Source organism: Notamacropus eugenii, chromosome 2 (genome assembly GCF_028372415.1).
Source record: "Notamacropus eugenii isolate mMacEug1 chromosome 2, mMacEug1.pri_v2, whole genome shotgun sequence".
NCBI classification, from domain to species: domain Eukaryota; kingdom Metazoa; phylum Chordata; class Mammalia; order Diprotodontia; family Macropodidae; genus Notamacropus; species Notamacropus eugenii.
Genome location: NC_092873.1, coordinates 373,773,991 through 373,793,019, shown reverse-complemented (window position 1 = coordinate 373,793,019; position 19,029 = coordinate 373,773,991). Strand labels below are relative to the sequence as shown.

The 19,029-nt window shown below is 42.1% G+C and overlaps 1 protein-coding gene and 1 pseudogene across 13 annotated transcripts in view; both read left to right on the top strand.

Annotated features, from left to right (window-relative positions):
• Positions 1-19,029, top strand: part of BCAS3 (BCAS3 microtubule associated cell migration factor) — an 803,928-nt gene that overhangs the window by 711,838 nt on the left and 73,061 nt on the right. For 7 of the 13 annotated variants that reach the window (XM_072637728.1, XM_072637730.1, XM_072637732.1 and 4 more), the window contains one exon: positions 812-877. The exons of the other annotated variants lie outside the window; for them this stretch is intronic. In XM_072637728.1, the coding sequence (XP_072493829.1) occupies positions 812-877 (66 nt within the window). The remainder of the gene's footprint in view (positions 1-811; positions 878-19,029) is intronic. 13 annotated transcript variants of the gene reach the window in all.
• LOC140522383 (glutathione S-transferase P pseudogene) lies at positions 885-18,306 on the top strand (annotated as a pseudogene).

Sequence of the window (19,029 nt, the reverse complement as noted above, 5' to 3'; positions counted from 1 at the left end):
CCTGCCCTCTAAGTGCTTACAATCTAAGGCAGACTTCACTGACAGAGGCTAAAGAGGAAGGGTATATTGACAAACAGAATAGAAATTTAAATAAATATATGAAAAGAGAGGAGGGATGGAAGTCATGGCCAGTCAGGGTGAGGTGAGGGGAAGTGGTCAGCAGGAGGCAAGTTGGACATAGAGTTGTTAGGAGAGTTACAGGTTAGATCCTGAAGGCTTTTCCAGATCTGTGAGTCAGTATCAAGTTCACCTAAAATTTTAGTCTACAGGATTGTTTACATCTAGTTGGAATGCAAGATGGGGAAACCTTTTAAAACCTTCCAACCTTTTAAAAAAATAACTTCTATTTGGTGTATCTGATCAAGGTATCTCCCAAGCTCACCATTATTTTCCTAACTCTCTCTCATAATGTTCACAGAGGTTGAGAGGACCCCCGCATAGGTAGGGGAGCTGTATCCTGTATCTGTGAAAGCCACCTTCATGGTCCTGAGGTTATGCTTCTTTGTTGCTGTTGGTTTCATTAGAAAGGTCTTGAGATAAATGATCCAGTTGAAATTATACAGCATACTGTTTAGGTTGGGTACCCCTCTGTCTATGTCTCTAAATCTGTTGCCAAATAGGATAAGAAGTCCCAAGAGGCAGATTTCCCTGTCTAGGTTCTTCTCAACCGCTTGCTGTACTTATCTGTTTATCAACTGAGTCCTTTCACCATAAATCAACTTATTGGCTTTGTGCATACATGCCTTCAAGAAATGCGGTTTATTCATCCTTCTTGTTGGAGAAATAGATAAGTTTATTGTTTCCATTTTAGAGCTGGGAAAACAGAGGCTAGGAGAAGTGGCCACCATCCTAGGTGAGATCCCACACCCATCTCTAGGTAAGAGATCATTCTGCTCCCCCAGCCTGAAATGCCCTTCCACCTTTTCTCTCCCTCTCCGTAGCTGTCCTTCTAGTCCTCGCTTACATCCTGTCTCCTCCATGAGCCCATTCCAAATGACATTAACCTCTGTGATCATCCCATGTCTGCATTTCTCCAGTGCTTGTCTTCTTAACACAGTCATTTCTTGAATTTTTATTCCAACTCTTTCATGTGTACGTGTCTTATCTCCCCAACTGGATTACAAAGCTCTTTAAAGTCAAGACCTACATCTTACATTTTTCTAGTGTCTTCTCCAACACTTCATTCAACGCTGTGCTCAAGCAACATTTGGTCACTGATGAAAGCCTAGGATCCAGTGAGACAAAGCTTAAGCTTCAGTCTAAGTCTGGTTCTTAGCTGAGTTCAGTCCCTTTCCATTTCTGATCCTGTTGGGCTGATGTCTTCTACTAGTACTCCAGTCACTGTGTTTGAGCAGTTTATTCTGCAGACCCTATTAATATATCAAAGTGAAGTGGGCCCCTCTCCTCCACCAAGAAAGTCTATGACCAGAATTTCATTAGATAAGAAAACGTTTTACAGATACCTTAATGCCAGTGAGCCAGAGGCTGATCTCCAGAGATATAAACAAACCTAGAAAGATCAGATAAATAACAAAAGTCTGATCAGCTCCCAGGAAATCAGCCTAGGCAGGAAGGATTAAGCAGACACCATAGATGCAAGCAGGCAGGGTCCAGAATCCAGGACGTTAGAGATAATAGTGCTTAGTGAACAGACAAAACTGCCATGAGTTCTAATCCTAGGGCAGAGGTTCTTCCCTACTTCCTATTGGGTATAGGAGGCCCTGGGCCCACAAGTGTTGAATATAGCCAGAAGAAGGTCAGGTGCTGCAGTGGAATCCAGTCCTGATTAAGGTAGTGACAGAAATAGTGAAGTTACATCATGTTCCCAAATTGGAACTGTCTTGGGTGCTAATGATATGCTGCATTATCTAATGTGAACTCCTGGGTAGCAATTGAACAGCTATCTCTCCTCCCACCCTCTCTCTCCCTCCCCTCCCTTTCCTTTTCCCTTTCCCTTCTCTCTATCTCCTTTCTCTTTCTCTTCTTTTCCTACCTTTCTTCTTTTCCCCTTCTCATTCCCCTCTCTCACTTTCATTTTTTCCTTCCCATTATTGTAGTAAAAAACCAACTTTTTCTAAGGGCAACCCTATCTATGTCTTAGGTTACTTTTTAACAGCAGACATAGCTCATCTCCCCACTGACTATACCATGGATCATTCAGATAGCTACATGTGTGCTATGGCACACATGAAAAAGATTGAGGGGCTCATTGGCAAGTGACTGTTATATTGTGCCGCTAACACTTACAGTTACTTACTCAATGTCTTAGCCCGCAGTACGGCCACAAGGGTGTCTGGGGTTGCTGGGGAGGGAGGCGTCCTGCTCTAAGGATGTGATTTTTTTCCTAGCCAAAGACAGACACCTGCATCTTTCTGCTGGTGTTAGCAGTTTCATCTCCCATTATTGGAGTCCAGCTGGCGTGCCTTTGAAGTTAGTCCCATAATGTTAAATGTTAACTGTAATTTTTCTTGGCCCAAGCCAGACAGTGCATTTTTTCCTGTTGGTATAATAATAGTCAGTTGTATTAGCTACCCACTCAGCACTGTGTTCTGTCTTGTGATGCAGTGGAAATTCAAATTCAGTCTAATTGCACAAATGTTTACTGAGCACCTACTGTGTGCTACTCTGACAATACAGAGAGAAAACAAAATAGTCCCTTCCCTCAAGGAGTTCACCTTCTACTGGGGAGACACAGACTATACACAGATAAAAATGTATGGATATATTTAGATATAGATATACCAGATGCACACGCATACCAGATATATATGTACTATATACAGATATGTACCGGATGTCTATATCACTAACAAATGGGGGAGGGGAGAATCAAGAAAGGTACTCCTTAGGAGATGGCGCCCAGAACATTCTTTGACAGAAGCAAGGGAGTCTTTGAGGAGAAAGATCTTTCCAGGCAAAGGTAAGAGAGGTAGAAGGTGGCAAGTTATATATGAAGAACAGCAAATCAGCGTGTTGGGCTACAATGTAGAGTGCATGAGTGGTAGGGATCAGACCTTAAATGCCATCTCATTCAATCCCTCATTTTGTAAATAAGGAACTAGATGCATAAAAAGCCCAGGTGACCTGCCCCAGGTCACACAGACAGCAAGGGTCAGAGACCAGATTTGATTGAACCGAGTCTGACACTATCCACTGTACTTTGTTTAACTTCTTCCTGTCTTTTGTCTTAGATTAGCTGAAAAAAGGAGGGTTCATCACAAGTTCCCAAATGACTTGATACACTAACATTTTTGCTACATAGGGCACTGGACTGAAAGTCAAGAAGCCTTGGGTTCTGGTCCCTGCTCTACCCTATTTTGTGACTTTGGGAAAGCTTTTCTCTCTCTCTGGGTATCAGTTTCTTCTTCTGGAAAAGGAAGGGGGTGGTGTACTAAATGATCTATAAAATCCCTTCCAATTGGAACATTCTATGTTTCTAGGAAGATGCAGAATTACTTCTACCTTCTGCTTTTCCCCTAGAGTCCTGGCCCCCACCCCTTACTAGTAGTATTTTTCTGTACATGCATTCTGCTAGTTCACCATGTTCTGAGTCATATAAGGAGAACAGGAGGGGCACGCTGACCGTTTGAACTTGAACTCCTAGGAGAGCTTTTTATTCTAATAAAATGGCAAAATATTGGTTATGTGACACCTCCTACATCAAACTCTATCATATTAAGGAAACCTTAGAACGTGGGTCTGGAGTCTGGCCTGATACTTTACAATTCAGCTGGGATTAGTATGAGGAATAATTATATCTTTTTATTTATTCCACTGTCAGAATGTTGACACTAGGTTTTCATATTGTCTCTGTCACTAAGGATCATAATTAAATAATATGTCAAATATATTGATCACAGGCTTATAAATTTGCTCAATGTGCCATATAGGCCTTTTGTTGTTAGAGCATATCACAAGATTAAAACCCAAAGTTTGCCAGGCCATTCAGGTTTGTTTAAAAGATCTTTTTTTCCTAATAAACCACAAATTTTTGATGACTTGTCATTTTGACATTGAGTAAAGTCATTTCTTTTTTCCTCTTCTACTGCACTATTGCATCTCAATCAGAATAGACATCCCTAATTCCATTAGAGTGCACAAGAATATATGTGTGTGTCTGTATATTTATTTATTTGGTGGTTTATCTTGACTTCCTTTCCCCCCACAAGTTCCTTCTAACTTTCAGGCCTGAAATAGTCTGGTTTTTTAATATTTTTATTTTGAGAAATTTTCCCAAGTGAAAGGCACATCTTTAAAATAATCCTAGCCTTTAGTTCTCAAATCAACAGTGCACTTTTATTAAGCATCTGCAAGTACTGTGTATGAAACATTGTGAAGAATATCAAGAAATATAAGCTAATTAGTAAATCTATCTTCCAATACACTATTTAATATAGCACTAATACTAAATAAAGGATGCAAGTTGTCAATGGATGAGTGATCAACCAATAGCTCTTCTGGTGACTGATTTGTTTTTCTTCAGTGAAGTTGCATAAACAAGGAAGGAAGGAAGGAAGAAAAAAGAAAGAAAAAGAAAGGAAAGAAGAAAGAAGGAGAGGAAGGAGAGGAAGAGAGGGAAGGAGGGAGGGAGAAAGACTGGCTGGCTATGGGACCTGGCCTGTAATTGGGGAGATAATTCACAGAGCTAGGCAGTATAAGTAGTATGGACTGACTAAAAGGGATATAGGAGAACTAGAAGAAGGAGATTGCTCTCAGCCAGGGACTGAACAGCTTCAAGAAAAACTGACATTTGGTATTATTCTGTATGTTTTTCTTTGGTTTTGAAGAGATTATTGTGAAGTTACCCCCAAAAATAGCATTTTCTCAATACCTCAAGCAGCTGTGACATTGTCAGTGTGGGCACTACCTCTACCAATACAAATTTGTAACCCTTGTAATTTAGTACATGGTCTTCAGAATTGGTGCAGCCAAAAAAATTCATCTGCCCACAGCCATCCTGGTATTAAGCCTTCCTACCATGCCCAGACACAGGCTACGTTCAAATACTTTCTGCCTTGGGAGGACCTCCCAGAGCATGAATAATTGTTTTAGTTGGCTTGGGTGTTGCTGTTGTCGTTTAAGAAAGGGTGAGATCCGAACTGGTTCTTAAAGACCAAGCAAGATTTGGACTAGCACAGAGGAGGGGAGAGGGCTTCCTGGGCAGGGGTCCTGGTGTGGTTTAAAGACTGAGGGGTGAAAAAGCAATGACTCGGAGCTGGCCTAGTCATCTCCATAAGAATAGTTGACATTTATCCACATAACAATTTACAAAGTACTTGCTTTTATCAGTCACAGAAAGCATTTTTTGGTGCCTGGGACAAACTTCACAAATTACCATCAGGTCAAATAGTGTCAAAAATGCCCTCAAACTTTTTAAAACGTATTCACTGGGAACTGGAAGATGGGGGGACGAAAACTCAGAACACTAGCGCCTGTGGATAAAGACTCTGTTACTTATGGAGGTTGCTAGCCTTAACCTAGGGTTGTGGAAGTTCACATCTACTAGTACCTCTAACTTCCCATTTTAAATACCTATTCTTGCTAATTATGTGCTGTATATTCATTCTTTTCAAGGCTTTTGAAGAAGTCTAAGTATTGTCTATTTGCTCTAGACTTCTTTGCCTGAGGGCGAAGCTTCCTTTGCTTGGGCCCTTAGTTGCTTGCTTTTCTGTATGTTATAGATAGGTGGTATAGGTATTATCCCTGTTCTTCAAATGAGGAAATGGCAGCACTGAATACCTTGTCTTAAATAACTTGGCAGAGCCAGGTGTGAACCCTGGTCTTTGATTCTTAAGTCCAGGGTCCTTTCTGTGACCCCATAGTTGTGTGGAGTGGGATGCTAGTAGAGGAAAGGAAAGGAGAACAAGGAATGAACAACACAATATAGGAAGAACTAACTTATCTGAGATGGAAACGCAGCACACCTGCATATTTGGGACACATGCTCACATCACAAACAATTCCCAGCTAGCTGTGTGTGACTGACTTAATGATAGGAAACTTGTTCATTTTTTCTCTAGAAACTGAATTCTTTTTATTTCTGGAGGAGAAATCCAGAGTGTGTTTTCAAATTGATGAGACTAAAAAAAAATCAGGAGTCCCTGGGCACTTTCAAGTTTCAGTAACTGGGCCAGTCAGTATGATAGAAACAATCTCTAATGGCTTTCAGAATTAAATTGATTAAAATTTAGGTTAATTATATGACACCAACTGTACCCAGCATACTCCTATTTTAGATCTTATGACAAATGAAAACTGACTGCCATAGAAGGTAAACTATGCCCTCTGGCTAACTGAATTGAAGTTCCTATCAGCTGTGTGGAGAGAATTTTGCTGGCCTCTAAATGCCTTTTTATAGATAGCTTCCTTCCTACCTACAGCTTAAGGGACTGATATTTTAAAACAGCACAAAGATGTCAGAGAGAACAAAGCTCTAACATTTGGCTAGGAGAACTTTGTCCCAGACCACTGACATTTGGGCTTTGGGGTGTGTGGGGATGAGGGAGGTGAGGAGAGACACTTTCTCCTCTGGAAGAATCTTGCCAACCACTCTCTTCACAGCTTATTTTGGGACTTTGTTCGACTGTCCTTGGCCACCCCTCTGGCTGCTACATTCACCCCATTGTAATATATCATTGTAGGGCAACTTCCTCCCTTAACCCTTACTGGAGTAAAGATTGAACCAACTATTCTTCCAGACTGAATGTCCCTGCTACCTTGTCCCCTTACTCCCACTGCCACCCCCCCAGCCTGAATTTCTTAGGCCTGTTTCTCTTATCCTCCTTAAAAGTCTCCATATCTCCTTTAAAGTTCCCTTCTAATACCTCATCTTGATGTGGAGGCAACCACAGAATCTTAGAGTTGGAAGGGACCTCAGAGGGGTGTAGTCCAACCTCTGCCTGTACAAAACTGGAAAGACTTACACAAACTGATGCAAAGTGAAGGGAGCAGAACCAGGAAAACAAATATACAGTAACAGCAATATTACACGATGATCAATTGTGAATGACTTAGGTATTCTCATCAATACAGTGATCCCAGACAGTTCCAGAGGACTCATGATAAAAAATGCTATCCACATCCAGAGAAGGAACTGATGGAATTTGAATACAGACCAAAGCATACTATTTTGCATTTTCTTCTTATTTTTTTTTGATTCGAATTTTCTTCCACAAAATGACTAATATGGAAATATATTTTACATGATCGCACATGTATAACTTTTATCAGATTGCTTTCCATCTCAGGGAGGAGGGAGTTTAAACAAGGGAAAATAGAATTTGAAACTCAAAACTTTTTTTTAAAATGTCAAAAATTGTTTTTAAATGTAATTTGACAAAAATAAAATAAAATATTATTAAAAAAATAATTCTCCTCTACAACATATCCTACAAGGGACCATGATGTTTATGTAGAATATAGAATTCATTCTACCTGGCATAACTCTAGTTTTTCCTCCACTTAAATCATAATAGTAGCTAATATTTATGTAGCATTTTAAGATTTGCACAGTGTTTTACAGATGTTATCTCAAATGATCCTTACAACAACCTTGTGAGGGTAGTGCCATATAATTGACCAAGGTTAGATTGCTTATTTGTCTGAACTCCTGGTATGGAACACATTGCATCCCCAACTGATGCAGCAACACTTCTGTAACTGCCTGGTTTTTGTCTTTGTATTCTGAATACCTAGCACAACAGCCTTGAATATCTTGGGTGCTTTATTAATGCTTAGTGGTTGCTTAATTGTACTCTTAGAGAGTTGCTTGGTGGGAGGTAGGTTGGTGTGGAGTCGGGCAATGAGAGATTGTCACTTACCCAGGTCCTACACCTAGTATGTGTCAGAAGCAGGACAGGTCTCCAGTCTCCAGTCTTCTGTCTCTATCCCAGAATGCTACTCTTCTAGGTTAATGCTACAGTGAAAAAGTTAATATACTGCAGACATGGCAAAAAGTCTGTAAGAAAAGAATATCTTGGGGCCTTGACCAATAGTCTCCAAGTGCCATATTTGGCCTGTTGGACAATTTTCCCATCCTTCATCTCGCCCTGAGTCTCCTAAAAAGTATTTTTAAATCCTTGAATAATAATAGTGGTAGCTAGCAAAGTCATCAACTCATTTCATCTTCACAACAATGTTGTGAGGTAAGTCCCATTTTACATAGGAGGAAACTAAGGCCGAGAGGTCAAGAGACCTACCCAGGATCATACAGCTACTGTGGATCATACAGCTACTGTTCTAAGGCAGAAGTCAAACTCTGATCTTCCTGACCCCAGTCCAACGCCATCCACTGCTTCATCTAGCTGCCTCAATTTCCGTTTCTGCAACATGTTTCCATTACTCCTGGTTCTGCCTTCTGGGGCCATGGAAAACAAATCTGTTTTTTTCTTTTCATAGCCAGCCCTTCAAGGGCTTAAAGATAGCCATCCCACCCATATTCCCACTAGCTATATGATATAGTCCCCTTATTCTCTCTAAACCTCATTTTCTGCATCTATAAATAAGGCAACGTGAAATAATTGAAAGTCAGAGTTCAAATCTCAACTTTTCCTTCCACTTACTAGCTGTTTGACCTTAGGCACACCCTCTTTTTTCAACTCTCCACTCTTTCCCCACCAACTGTTCATTCCTAGGTGAAAATATTCCTAGCTAAAGTTCTAGTGAAGACTCTTCCCTTCCTGCTCTATTTTGATTTAGAAACCAGGTTAGGCTATGGCTTCATACTTCCAACAAGCCAGTCCCTCAAGCCTTCCATCAGACACCCAAGTCTGCATGTGGAAGAGATTGCAACTCAATTCTGATGATCTTCTCTGCATTGAGATTTGGTATCTGGGTCTCAGCCCAGATCTCCTGCTTTTTGCCTCTCCCTTTTCCCTCTCTCTCCCTTTTTTGACTTGCTCTCTCTCCCACTCCTTTCCCACCCACCCGCAATTTTAAACAAGTGAGTTGTGTTGTTTTTTTTAATTAAGTTTTTCCAGCTCCCTTCATTTTTGTCCTTGACACACTGAACGCCCAATGACTTGAAGCTGAAAATAAAATTTGGCAGGGAAGAAGCTTATGGTATGGTCTCATTAGTGTGGATATTTTTATGTCTGTCCAGATTTGAAAGCTATTAAAAAAGAGAGCAAGCAGGAGAAAGACTCAGGAGAAAAAGAGGGTTTGTAATGGAATGAATAGACAGATTGCCACTGGTTTAGCCTAGGGTAAGGAATTAACATCTTTTCTGAGAGCAAAGAGCCTTGCTACTTTGCAGGGAGGACCATGGCTATTTTGATACCCTCTGAGAATGCCAGAAAAAAAATTGATTGAGTCATTAAGTAATTTGTCCAAAAAAATAAAAGTCATGCAGCTGAACATCACATGAGGAAACTTATTCTCCCAAAGCAGCCTGTGAGGCATTTGAGGCCCAACTGTCCTGCACAGAGGAGAGCATTAGGAAGCCATGGAGATGCTTTTTGCATAGCCAGAAACTTCTATTTAGGGAAGGAAGAACCTATTTATTGCTCATCCAGATTATTTTATATGGAACATCATATTGATCAAAAGAACACATTGGAGTGCTCAGTTGGGGAGGATGAGCCAATGGATAAAACACTGACTGGGGAATCCAGAAGACTGAGATTCCCCTACAGCTCTGCTCCTAGCTTGACCCAGGAGAAGTTGCTTTACTTGTCTGGGATTTATTCTCCGTATTTGCAAAGTGAAAACAACGATGATGGTGATGACAGCGATGCCTCCTCCTCTCAGAATAAAATGAAATCATAGATGCCAAAACACTTTAGAAAGTAAGATAAAAAAATTCAGTCATAAGAATCCTAGATTTAGGGTTAGAAGAAGATTATAACAAACTTGAGCAGGAGAGACATGCTGAACACTTAGGGAAGGAAATTAGTATATGAGCTTGTGGGCTTCCCTCTTCCATATGGCAAATCCATCAAGGGGTGTGTCTCAGTTTCCCATTAGGTCCCACCCCCTTAATTCCAGACCTATGGGACCTTATTCATCAATGTCTGCCTATACTGTGGCCCAGGGAAACAGCCCATCATTCTGTCATACTCTAGGGCTTGGGAAATTTTCCATGGAAATCAGTTCTCAATTATCCAGGGACTGGTTATCTCATGGGTGGGTTATCCAGGCCCTTTCTTTGTCTCTCCCCCTCAGGAAGCTATTTCCGGACTCATTAGCACATTCCTCCCAGAGGATGAGCAGGAGGAAGCAAACCTTAAAGAGACTGGCCAGTTTCCCTTCTTGTTAGCAGTTCATTCTGGTCAAGGGTGGGAGAAAAGTTTGAAATTAATTGACTCAAACCAGGTGTCTGGCTCACATCTGTCTATGTTCACCCTGGGCTTCAGCTAGACCCAGGGATCATTGCATCTCATAACTATAAAGGACCTCAGTGAGTACCTGGTCCAACTCCTTCATTTGATAGATGGGGAAACTGAAGACCAAAGCAATGAACTGACTTGCCCATGAACTCGCAGCCAATTATTGGCCAAGCTGAAAGCAGAAGGCATGTCTCACTACTACTGGGAAGGACCATGATGTAGACAGAGTGAGCACTGGACTTGGAGTCCTGTGTTCAGTTTCTGCCTCAGATGTTTACAAGCTCTGTGATCTTAGGAAAAGCGTTTCACCTCTTTGAGACTTAGTTTCTTCATCTGTAAAGTGGGGATAACAGTCCTTCCCTGTCTCTTAGTCCTGTTCCAATTTTTATTTCTTCAAAGTCCTCTACAATTTCATTTCTATCCCACCTACAGTGTATGTCCCTCAGAGCCTATCCTGTGCCTCTCCCATTAGAATATAAGTTTCTTGAGAGCAAGGAACATTTTTTGCTTTTTCTTTGGAATCCCCAGTGCTTGGCACAGTGTGTGGCATGTAGCATAAATACTTAAGAAATGATTGTTGTTAGTTTGCATACCTCTCATTATTCTACTGTTCTGTGCTATGGTAGGTGCTGAGGTACGTCAACTAATCTGTTGTTGCCAAACCTCCAAAAGAGAGAAACCAAAGTGTAGGGGAGAGAGTTCTTGGACCAGGAGCCCTCCTTTCTCATTTGTGCCATCAAGAGCCAGATCAGAGTGATGGAACTTTAGAACTGAGGAGGACTTAGAAATACTCTGGTCTAACCACATCATTTTACACCTTTGGAAACCTGGGCCTGGAGATTGTCCAAAGTCACGTAATGAATAGGGTCATAGCCAGGACTGGGACCAGGTCACCTGACTCTAGGTCCTTTGCTTCCCCTGTACCATGCTACATCCTTAGATGATCTCTGAGGTCAGCTGTAAGACTCTGATGATCTCTAAACTCGGCAAGCTTTGCAGTGAAGTTTGAGTTACTTAAGAAATGCAGTGAGTTGAGAGAACACATTGAAAAGTTATTTTTCAAGGGGAATATGTGGCAAAAACCAATTGAAAAGTAAGCCTTTAAAAAAACACAGGTAATACTTAAAGGGAAAAAATGATCATTCAATGATAGAGAGGACTTTCAAGCATTCATGATGAAAAGACCAGAACTGGATAGAAAATTTGACTTTAAAACACAAGAATCAAGAGAAGCATGAAAAGGTAAACAGGAAAGAGAAATCGTAAAGGACTTTCTAAACCTGAACTGTTTACATTCCTACATGGAAGATTATATTTGTAACTCTTGAGACTTTTCTCAGTATTTGGGTAGGTGGAGGGATTATACACACACACACACACACACACACACACACACACACACACACACATATAGACAGAGAGTACAGGTTGAGTTGAGTCAGAAGAGATGATATCCATAAAAAAATAAAATTAAGGGGTGAGAGAGGAAAATATTGGGAGGAGAAATGGAATGGAAAATAAAAAAGATAAGAAAAATCTTGTTCAATGGAGGAGAAAAGGGAGGATGTGAGGGGGAAAAGTGAAGCTTACTCTCTTCACATATGGCTGAAGGAGGGAATAACATGCTCACTAAATTTGGTAAGAAAATCTATCTTACACTACAGGAAAGTAGGGGAGAAGGGGACAAGTGGGGTGAGAGGGATGATAGAAGGGAGAGCAAATGGGAGAAGGGAGTAACTAGAAGTAAACACTTTTAGGAAGGGACAAGGTCAAATGAGAGAATAGAAAAAAAAGGGGGGACAGGGTAGGATGAAGGGCAATGTAGTTAGTCTTATACAACATGATTATTGTGGAAGTCTTTTGCAAAATGACACATATATAGCCTGTATTGAATTCCTTGCCTTCTCAATGGGGATGGATGGGGAGGGAGAGAGGGAGAGAAGTTGAAATTCAAAGTATTAGAAATGAATGTTGAGAATTGTTTTTGCATATAACTGGGAAATAAGAAATACAGGTATTGGGGTATAGAAATCTATCTTGCCCTTCAAGAGAAGAGAGAAGATGGGGATAAGGGAAGGGTGGGGTGTAATAGAAGGGAGGGCACATTGAGGGAAGGGATAATCAGAATGCAAGGTGTTATGGAGTGGGGGGAGGGGAGAGATGGGGAGAAAAATTGGAACTCAAAATTTTGTGGAAATGAATGTCAAAATCTAAAAATAAATAAATAAAACTATTAAAAAAAAAAAAAACCCACAGGGAAGCCCAAGCCAGTCAATGGAGTTGGCTTCTCCCTTGTTACCAGCCCCTTTGCCCAAGGTGCGGGAAATCATTCCTTTAGATGTCAAATATAGCCAGTAAACTTATCTCCTTGAGACGTGGATCTGACTATGCCATTGATTTTCTCAAAAATATTCAGAGGTTGTCTGTAGTATAAAATATGAAATCTTTACCCTGGCATCTAAAGCCCTCCACAATGTGGCTCTCACTTTCCTTTCTATTCTTTATACACTGTTCATTCCAGTCAAATTGTCCTGCTAGCTAGGATTCACACCATCCTAGCCCCTACCATGCCAGGTCATTTCTTCTTCACCTCCACCCTGTAGAATCACTAGTTTCTTTTCAAATGAAGTCCAAGTACCATCTCTCCTCCCTCCACCCCCTTGTTTCTCCTGACAAATTGTTAGTCTGCTCTTCTTCTAGAAGTTATTTTGTACATAGGAAGAAAGAAAATGATCATGTCATTAAATGCTTGCTGTGTGCCAGGTACTGTGCTAAGCTCTTTACAAATAATATCTGATTTGATCCTCACAACAGCCCTGGGAGATAGGTACTATTATTGGCCCCATTTTGCTGTTCAGGAAACTGAGGTGGACAGCTTAAGTAACTTGCTGAGGGTCATATAGCTACTAAGTATCTAAGGCCACATTTGAAGTCAGGTCTTAATGGCTCCAGACCCAGCACTACCACTGCACCACCTTGTCACTTCTATCTTGTCTGTGTACATGTTGTATCTCCCAGAACGTAGGCTCCTTGAAGGCCTAGACTGTTTAACTTTTTGATCTTTGAAATCCCATCACCTAACAGAGTTTCTTTGCATATAGTGTGATAGGATAAGGACTCTGATTTCATTGCTGTACACTATTCTCTCTGCCAATGCAGTTTGGTATCTTCTTTGCAACTTATAGACTTAGACAGTTGTCTACACAAGACAACCAAGAGATTAAGTGACTTGCCCACGCTCACATAATTGGTCCTTCATAAATGTTCATCAAATTCTGTTGAATTCTTCACAACCTGTGGATATCTACTTTTGAAGATCCTGACCAGATGCTGTTTTGCAAACAAGTTGGGAGAGATGGGGGTAAAAATTTTTGTCTCTTCATTTCTTTTCATCTGCCTTGGTTTTCCTCTGAGCACCCCAGCCTCCAACTGGCTACTGAAGCCCTCTTCCTTCCTTTTCAATTTGGCACTACATAGACAGGAGCTACATCTAAAATTCCCTGGCAACTCATTCCATCCCCTACCTAGGAATGACCTTGCCCTTGAGGTCAGGATGAAAGGTGTCCCAGCTTTAGCTAAATGCAAAGGGTAGTCCCTGAGCTCAGCCTTATCCCAGGGAGAGGGCGATCCCTGAAGTGTTGGGAAAGGCAAAGGAGAAGGGGACTGTTTTCCCCAGGGGCCTGTTGCTTATCATGGAAAGGGGCTTGTCTTGACCTGTCACTGGTGGTTCTTTAAATAGCAGCTGTCCAGCCACCCCTGCTAATTCCCCATCAAAGGCAGACAGTCTCACACAGAATCCCACCCCATAGGGACCGTGTCAAATTGGACAAATTTGAACAGCAGGCAGCTAAGAGACTACTCCGCAGGGCATTGATATATGGCCCAGGCAAAGGGCTGGAGAGACAAGGCATCCTTTTCAAAGGGAAGGCTGACTTCACAAAGCTGCTGAAGTGACCAGCAAAGGACTGGCTCCATTAAAACAATGGGCATTTTCAGGCACACAGGGGCCCTTTTCCTCTGCCTGTTAGAAGTGCTAGGGCACATACCTAGCAATGTTCAGAATCAGCTTTGGGAGAGAACAGGGAAAATCAGCCTGGGGTGTGGTCAACATCCCTGCCCCCCACACTTCCCCATCCACCCCCAAATTTTTTATCGAGGTGAAATTAGGTTAAAATAAGCATCATACGATGCTTATTTTGGAGGGAAAAGAAGTAAAAAATAGAATCCATAAAGATTCATTAAATGCTTGCCATGTACATAGCTCTGTGCCAAGCTCCTTAGGGGCAACCAAAAATCCCAAGGGGGGGTTTCTGTCATTGTGAAGCATGTAGTCTAATTGTGTCCATGAGACATGCATGTGGGGAAATGTCCAGTGACAATATTTCTTCAAAGATCTATGGTTTCATCCATGGGGTGGGGGATAGGGGGAGGAAGAGACTCTCCTTTGACTCCTATAGATTTACATGCTTTGGTAAAAAAATTTATGAGTTACAATGGCCAGAAAGAAATTCATTTACTGGCTACTAACCCTCTGACAAGCTTTTCTGCACCTGCCCAGGCTGCCCTTTGGGGAGCAGATACGTGAGTGGTCCCTGACCAGCACTGCAGCTTGCCTAGGCTTACATGGCTGACCCTTCATAAATGGTCATTGAATTCTGTTTGAATTCTTCTACTTCTAACCTGCAACTATCTACCTCTGTAGGCCCTGGCCAGGTGCTGTTTCCCAAATAAGTTGGGGAGATGGGAGGAAAAATCTGTGTCTGTTCATTTGAACATGATAGGAATTGACCTTTCGCTACCTGGCCCATGGTCACCAGTAAGATTTAGCAATAAATGATCATGAGAGAGGTCACACCACCATGTGGCTAGAATGCCAGGGAGACATTCTCATGCTGAAGCTGTGGCCCAGAAAGCTGAAGTGATTCACTTCAGATCACATAAGTTGTGGCAGGGCTAGAGTCAAAGCTTATGTACTCAGCTTTAAATTTTCTGTACCTTAAGCAACTCCTTAGCACTTGGAGTTTGATTGGCTTCCTGGAGGGAATTCCCACATTGGGAATTCCCCCCAGGGAAATCACAAATACTTCATACTAATGAGATTTAAATAACAGTTCAGGACCGTGGTATAAGACCCATCAGGAGCAGACTGTGATTAAGTCATAAAAGGGAAGCTGGCAAGATGTGAGTTGACCATGGGGCAGTGGTAACAGGGCATTTGGACTGATTATACCTGTCTATGAGCTTTAGGTTTTCTCTGTCCCCTAGTTGCTTCCCTCAGTTGCTTCCTAGGAGTGGTCCTGTATCCCACCAAAACATGAAGTCTAATGTGTTGGTCTCAGTTTTCAGCACTGTAGAACAGTGATACACATGCTTTCCATTCATGTGTGCTGCACCAGTTCTACTAGCTCTGTTAAATGAGGCTATCCCTTGAAAACATGGCCTGGGGCTTTGTAGCTTTTAGGATGCGCTGGATTTAGTGTCTATGAGATGTCCTTTGATGATAAAAGTCAAGGGTCATTAATTCAGTAAAAAAAAAAAATGTATTAAGCATTCACTATGTGCAGGTTACTGTGTCAAGGGCTAGGAATACAAACATAAAAAGTGGCATTTTCTGCCCTCAGAGAGCTTGTTAGCTTTGTAGCCACAACCTACAAGGTAGATGTTTGATATGTAGAGGCAGAGGCTGTGAGAGTGAACAGCATACTTATTTGGAAAACAGAGGGCCTGGGGTCCTAGCCTGACTCTTCTGCTTATCACCTGTGTGACCTTGGGGAAGTCACTTCCCCTCTGTTCCTCAGCCTCAGTTTCCTTATCTGGAAAATGATGAAGAGGTTGGACGTCTGAAGTCCTTTCCAGCTATAAGTGATCCTGTAATTCAGCCCATCTACTGCTGCCCATCTGGGCCTCAGTTGGCATGTAAGAGTTTATTCCTGGAATCGTAGACTCTTTAACAACAAAAATGGGCCTTCCCACTCCTGATCCTGCCCCCAGATCATTATCCACCCAAGATGCATCCCTACACCATCATCTACTTCCCTGTTCAAAGGAAATGTGGATCTATCTGAATGCTCCTGAATGACCAGGACCAGACCTCGAAGAAGGATGTAGTGACCCTGGATATATGGATGCAGGGGGAACCTCAAGGCCAGATGTCTCTATGGGCTGCTCCCCAAGTTCACAAGTAGAGACTTCACCTTAGACCAGAGCAATACCATCCTGAGATACCTGGAAGAGGGCATGGGTTGTATGGGAAGGACCTTCAAGAAGCTGCTCTCTCAGATGTGGTGAATGATGGGGTGGAGGACCTTTGGATCACATACCTTTACTTCATCTAGTTGAACTCTAAGGAGGGTAAAGAGCAGTGTGTAAAAGACCTCCCCAGCCAGCTGAAGCCTTTCAAGATGCTCCTGACCCAGAACCAAGGAGGCAAGGCCTTTATCACAGGGGACTAGACCTCTTTTGTGGATTACAACCTGCTGGACCTACTGTTGATTCACCAGACACTAGTCTTTAGTTGCCTGGACACCTTCCTCTTATGATCAGCCCATGTGGCTCCACTTTCTTTCTTGCCTAAGCTCCAGGCCTTCCTGGCCTCACCCCCACACACTGATCTCCCTGTCGATGGTAATGGTAAACAATGAGGAGTTGGACCTATATGTACAAAAATATTTATAGCTACTTTTTTTGTGGTGGCAAAGAATCAGAAATGAAAGGGATGACCATCAGTTGAGGAATGGTTGAACAAGTGGTAGCATATGATTATTATGGATTACTGTTGTAGTATAAGAAATGACAAGCAGGATGCTCTCAGAAAAACCTGGAAAGAATTCCATGAACTGATGCAAAGTGAAATGAGCAGAACCAGGAGAATATAATACACAATGTTATAATTGTGTACAATAACAACAGTATTGTATGATGATCAGCTGTGAATGACTTAGCTATTCCCAGCCACTCCCCAATTGACAAGCATTCCCCTCAACTTCCAATTCTTTGATTGATTAATGATCTAGTTTTATATATATTATATCATCTATGTGATCATGTCCAGCTTCTAAGTTCATCCTGGCACTGAGGTACTGCTTGGTTCCTACTACAGTAGGAACATATGAATAAACTTATATGGTAGGGACTACAGGTCATACATTTAGAGCTGGGTGGAACTTTACAGAGCAATAAGTTCAACTCTCCATTATTTTACAGATGAGGACACTGAGGCTCAGAGGGAAGTTAAGTTAAATAACTTTCGCAGCTAGTATCTGGAGCAGATTTGAACTCAGGTCTTCCTGACTGTAAGTCCAGGACTCTAGGTTCCATTTAGTGGATCATGCTGTGTCTCTTGAACTGGTTCCTCAGAATAGTTAGGGAAGTGAATAACACTGGCAGATGAGATTTTCCAGAGATAATGTTTCTCCTGAAGAGGACCTACTTTTCAGGGCTTATGGCCATCTGTTGCTTTCGTCCTCCCCTTTCCTATGAGAGGTTTGCCCCCCAAGGTTTTTCCTTCCCTTGGGTGAGAGCCCAATTTTGAAAGGACAGAATACAGAGGGGTCTAAGATCATGGAAGTTCCTAGGACTTTTCCTTCTGTAGCAGGATAAGACTATAGGCTTACTCAGTACTAATAAAAGCTTCCAGAAAACAGAAGTGTATGGTTGAATGCCCAGAGGCTGGCACCTCTCCTCAGGCTGAGTTCCTCACACAGTAGGTAGTAGAAGCCTCTGTGGAGGGAACACCAAGCCTTTCTGGATGCCAAGGAAGTGGGAGGAGAGCTCAATTCTGAGCTTGGGATCTGTTTGGTATTAATCTAGTATTTGTTTTTCATTTACAAAAACTGTGATCCAAGCAGTACCTCAGTGCCAGGATGAACGCAGGGGCTGCAGAGCATTGTTAAGAGCCTCCAGTGACTGGTGTGAAAGGAGTAGAAGCCAAAAGAGGAAAGAATTTAGGAAAACAGAAGAGCAGACTAGGGATGGCTGTTTGGTGAGTTGGGGGCCAGGAAGAGGGGAGAAGCAAAGAGTGATATCCAGAAGTAGCTGCTTGGAGTACAGAGCCCCCCATGGGGCCATTAGGTCACTCCTTATTCCAGTTATTGGCTGCTGCCCAGCACAGAGAGGAGGTCTGGGCCCTCAGAGAGTCCCTCCATTGGCCAAGCAGTCTTTCCCCCTTTTATTTAGAAAAGAAGGCATCTGGGACAAAAGGACATCTTTGGGAGGTGATGGACCATTTCACAATATGGCTAGGTTTGTCAGGGCAGAGTAGGAGGAGACGTGAGAGGAAAGAGGGGAAAAACAGGAACCATATAACCATATAACCAAACCAAGATCAAGTTATTTAAGACATTGTCTTTGCTACATACTCTATATTCCCCAGCGCTTCACTCCTATTAACAGCCCCATAGCCCTCTGGATCACAAGGGATACTCATCATACCCACATATCCATGAAAGCTCCCTGAGAGCCCGTGAGGAACAGAGAATGATTTGTTTTATTGATGGAGAAATGGAGGTACCGTGCTGGCTAGCATAAGGTTCCACACTCATGGTAGCAGCATGGTAAGAACCATGGTTGGCTGCCTCTCCATTGTGCCCTATCCCTTGAGTGGTGGGGTGACTGGCACAGAAAGGTGATAGGCTGTCTCTTTAAGGAACTTGGGTCAAATATTTCTTGGCACTGTGATAATTAGCCCTGCCATAGCTGAATTATA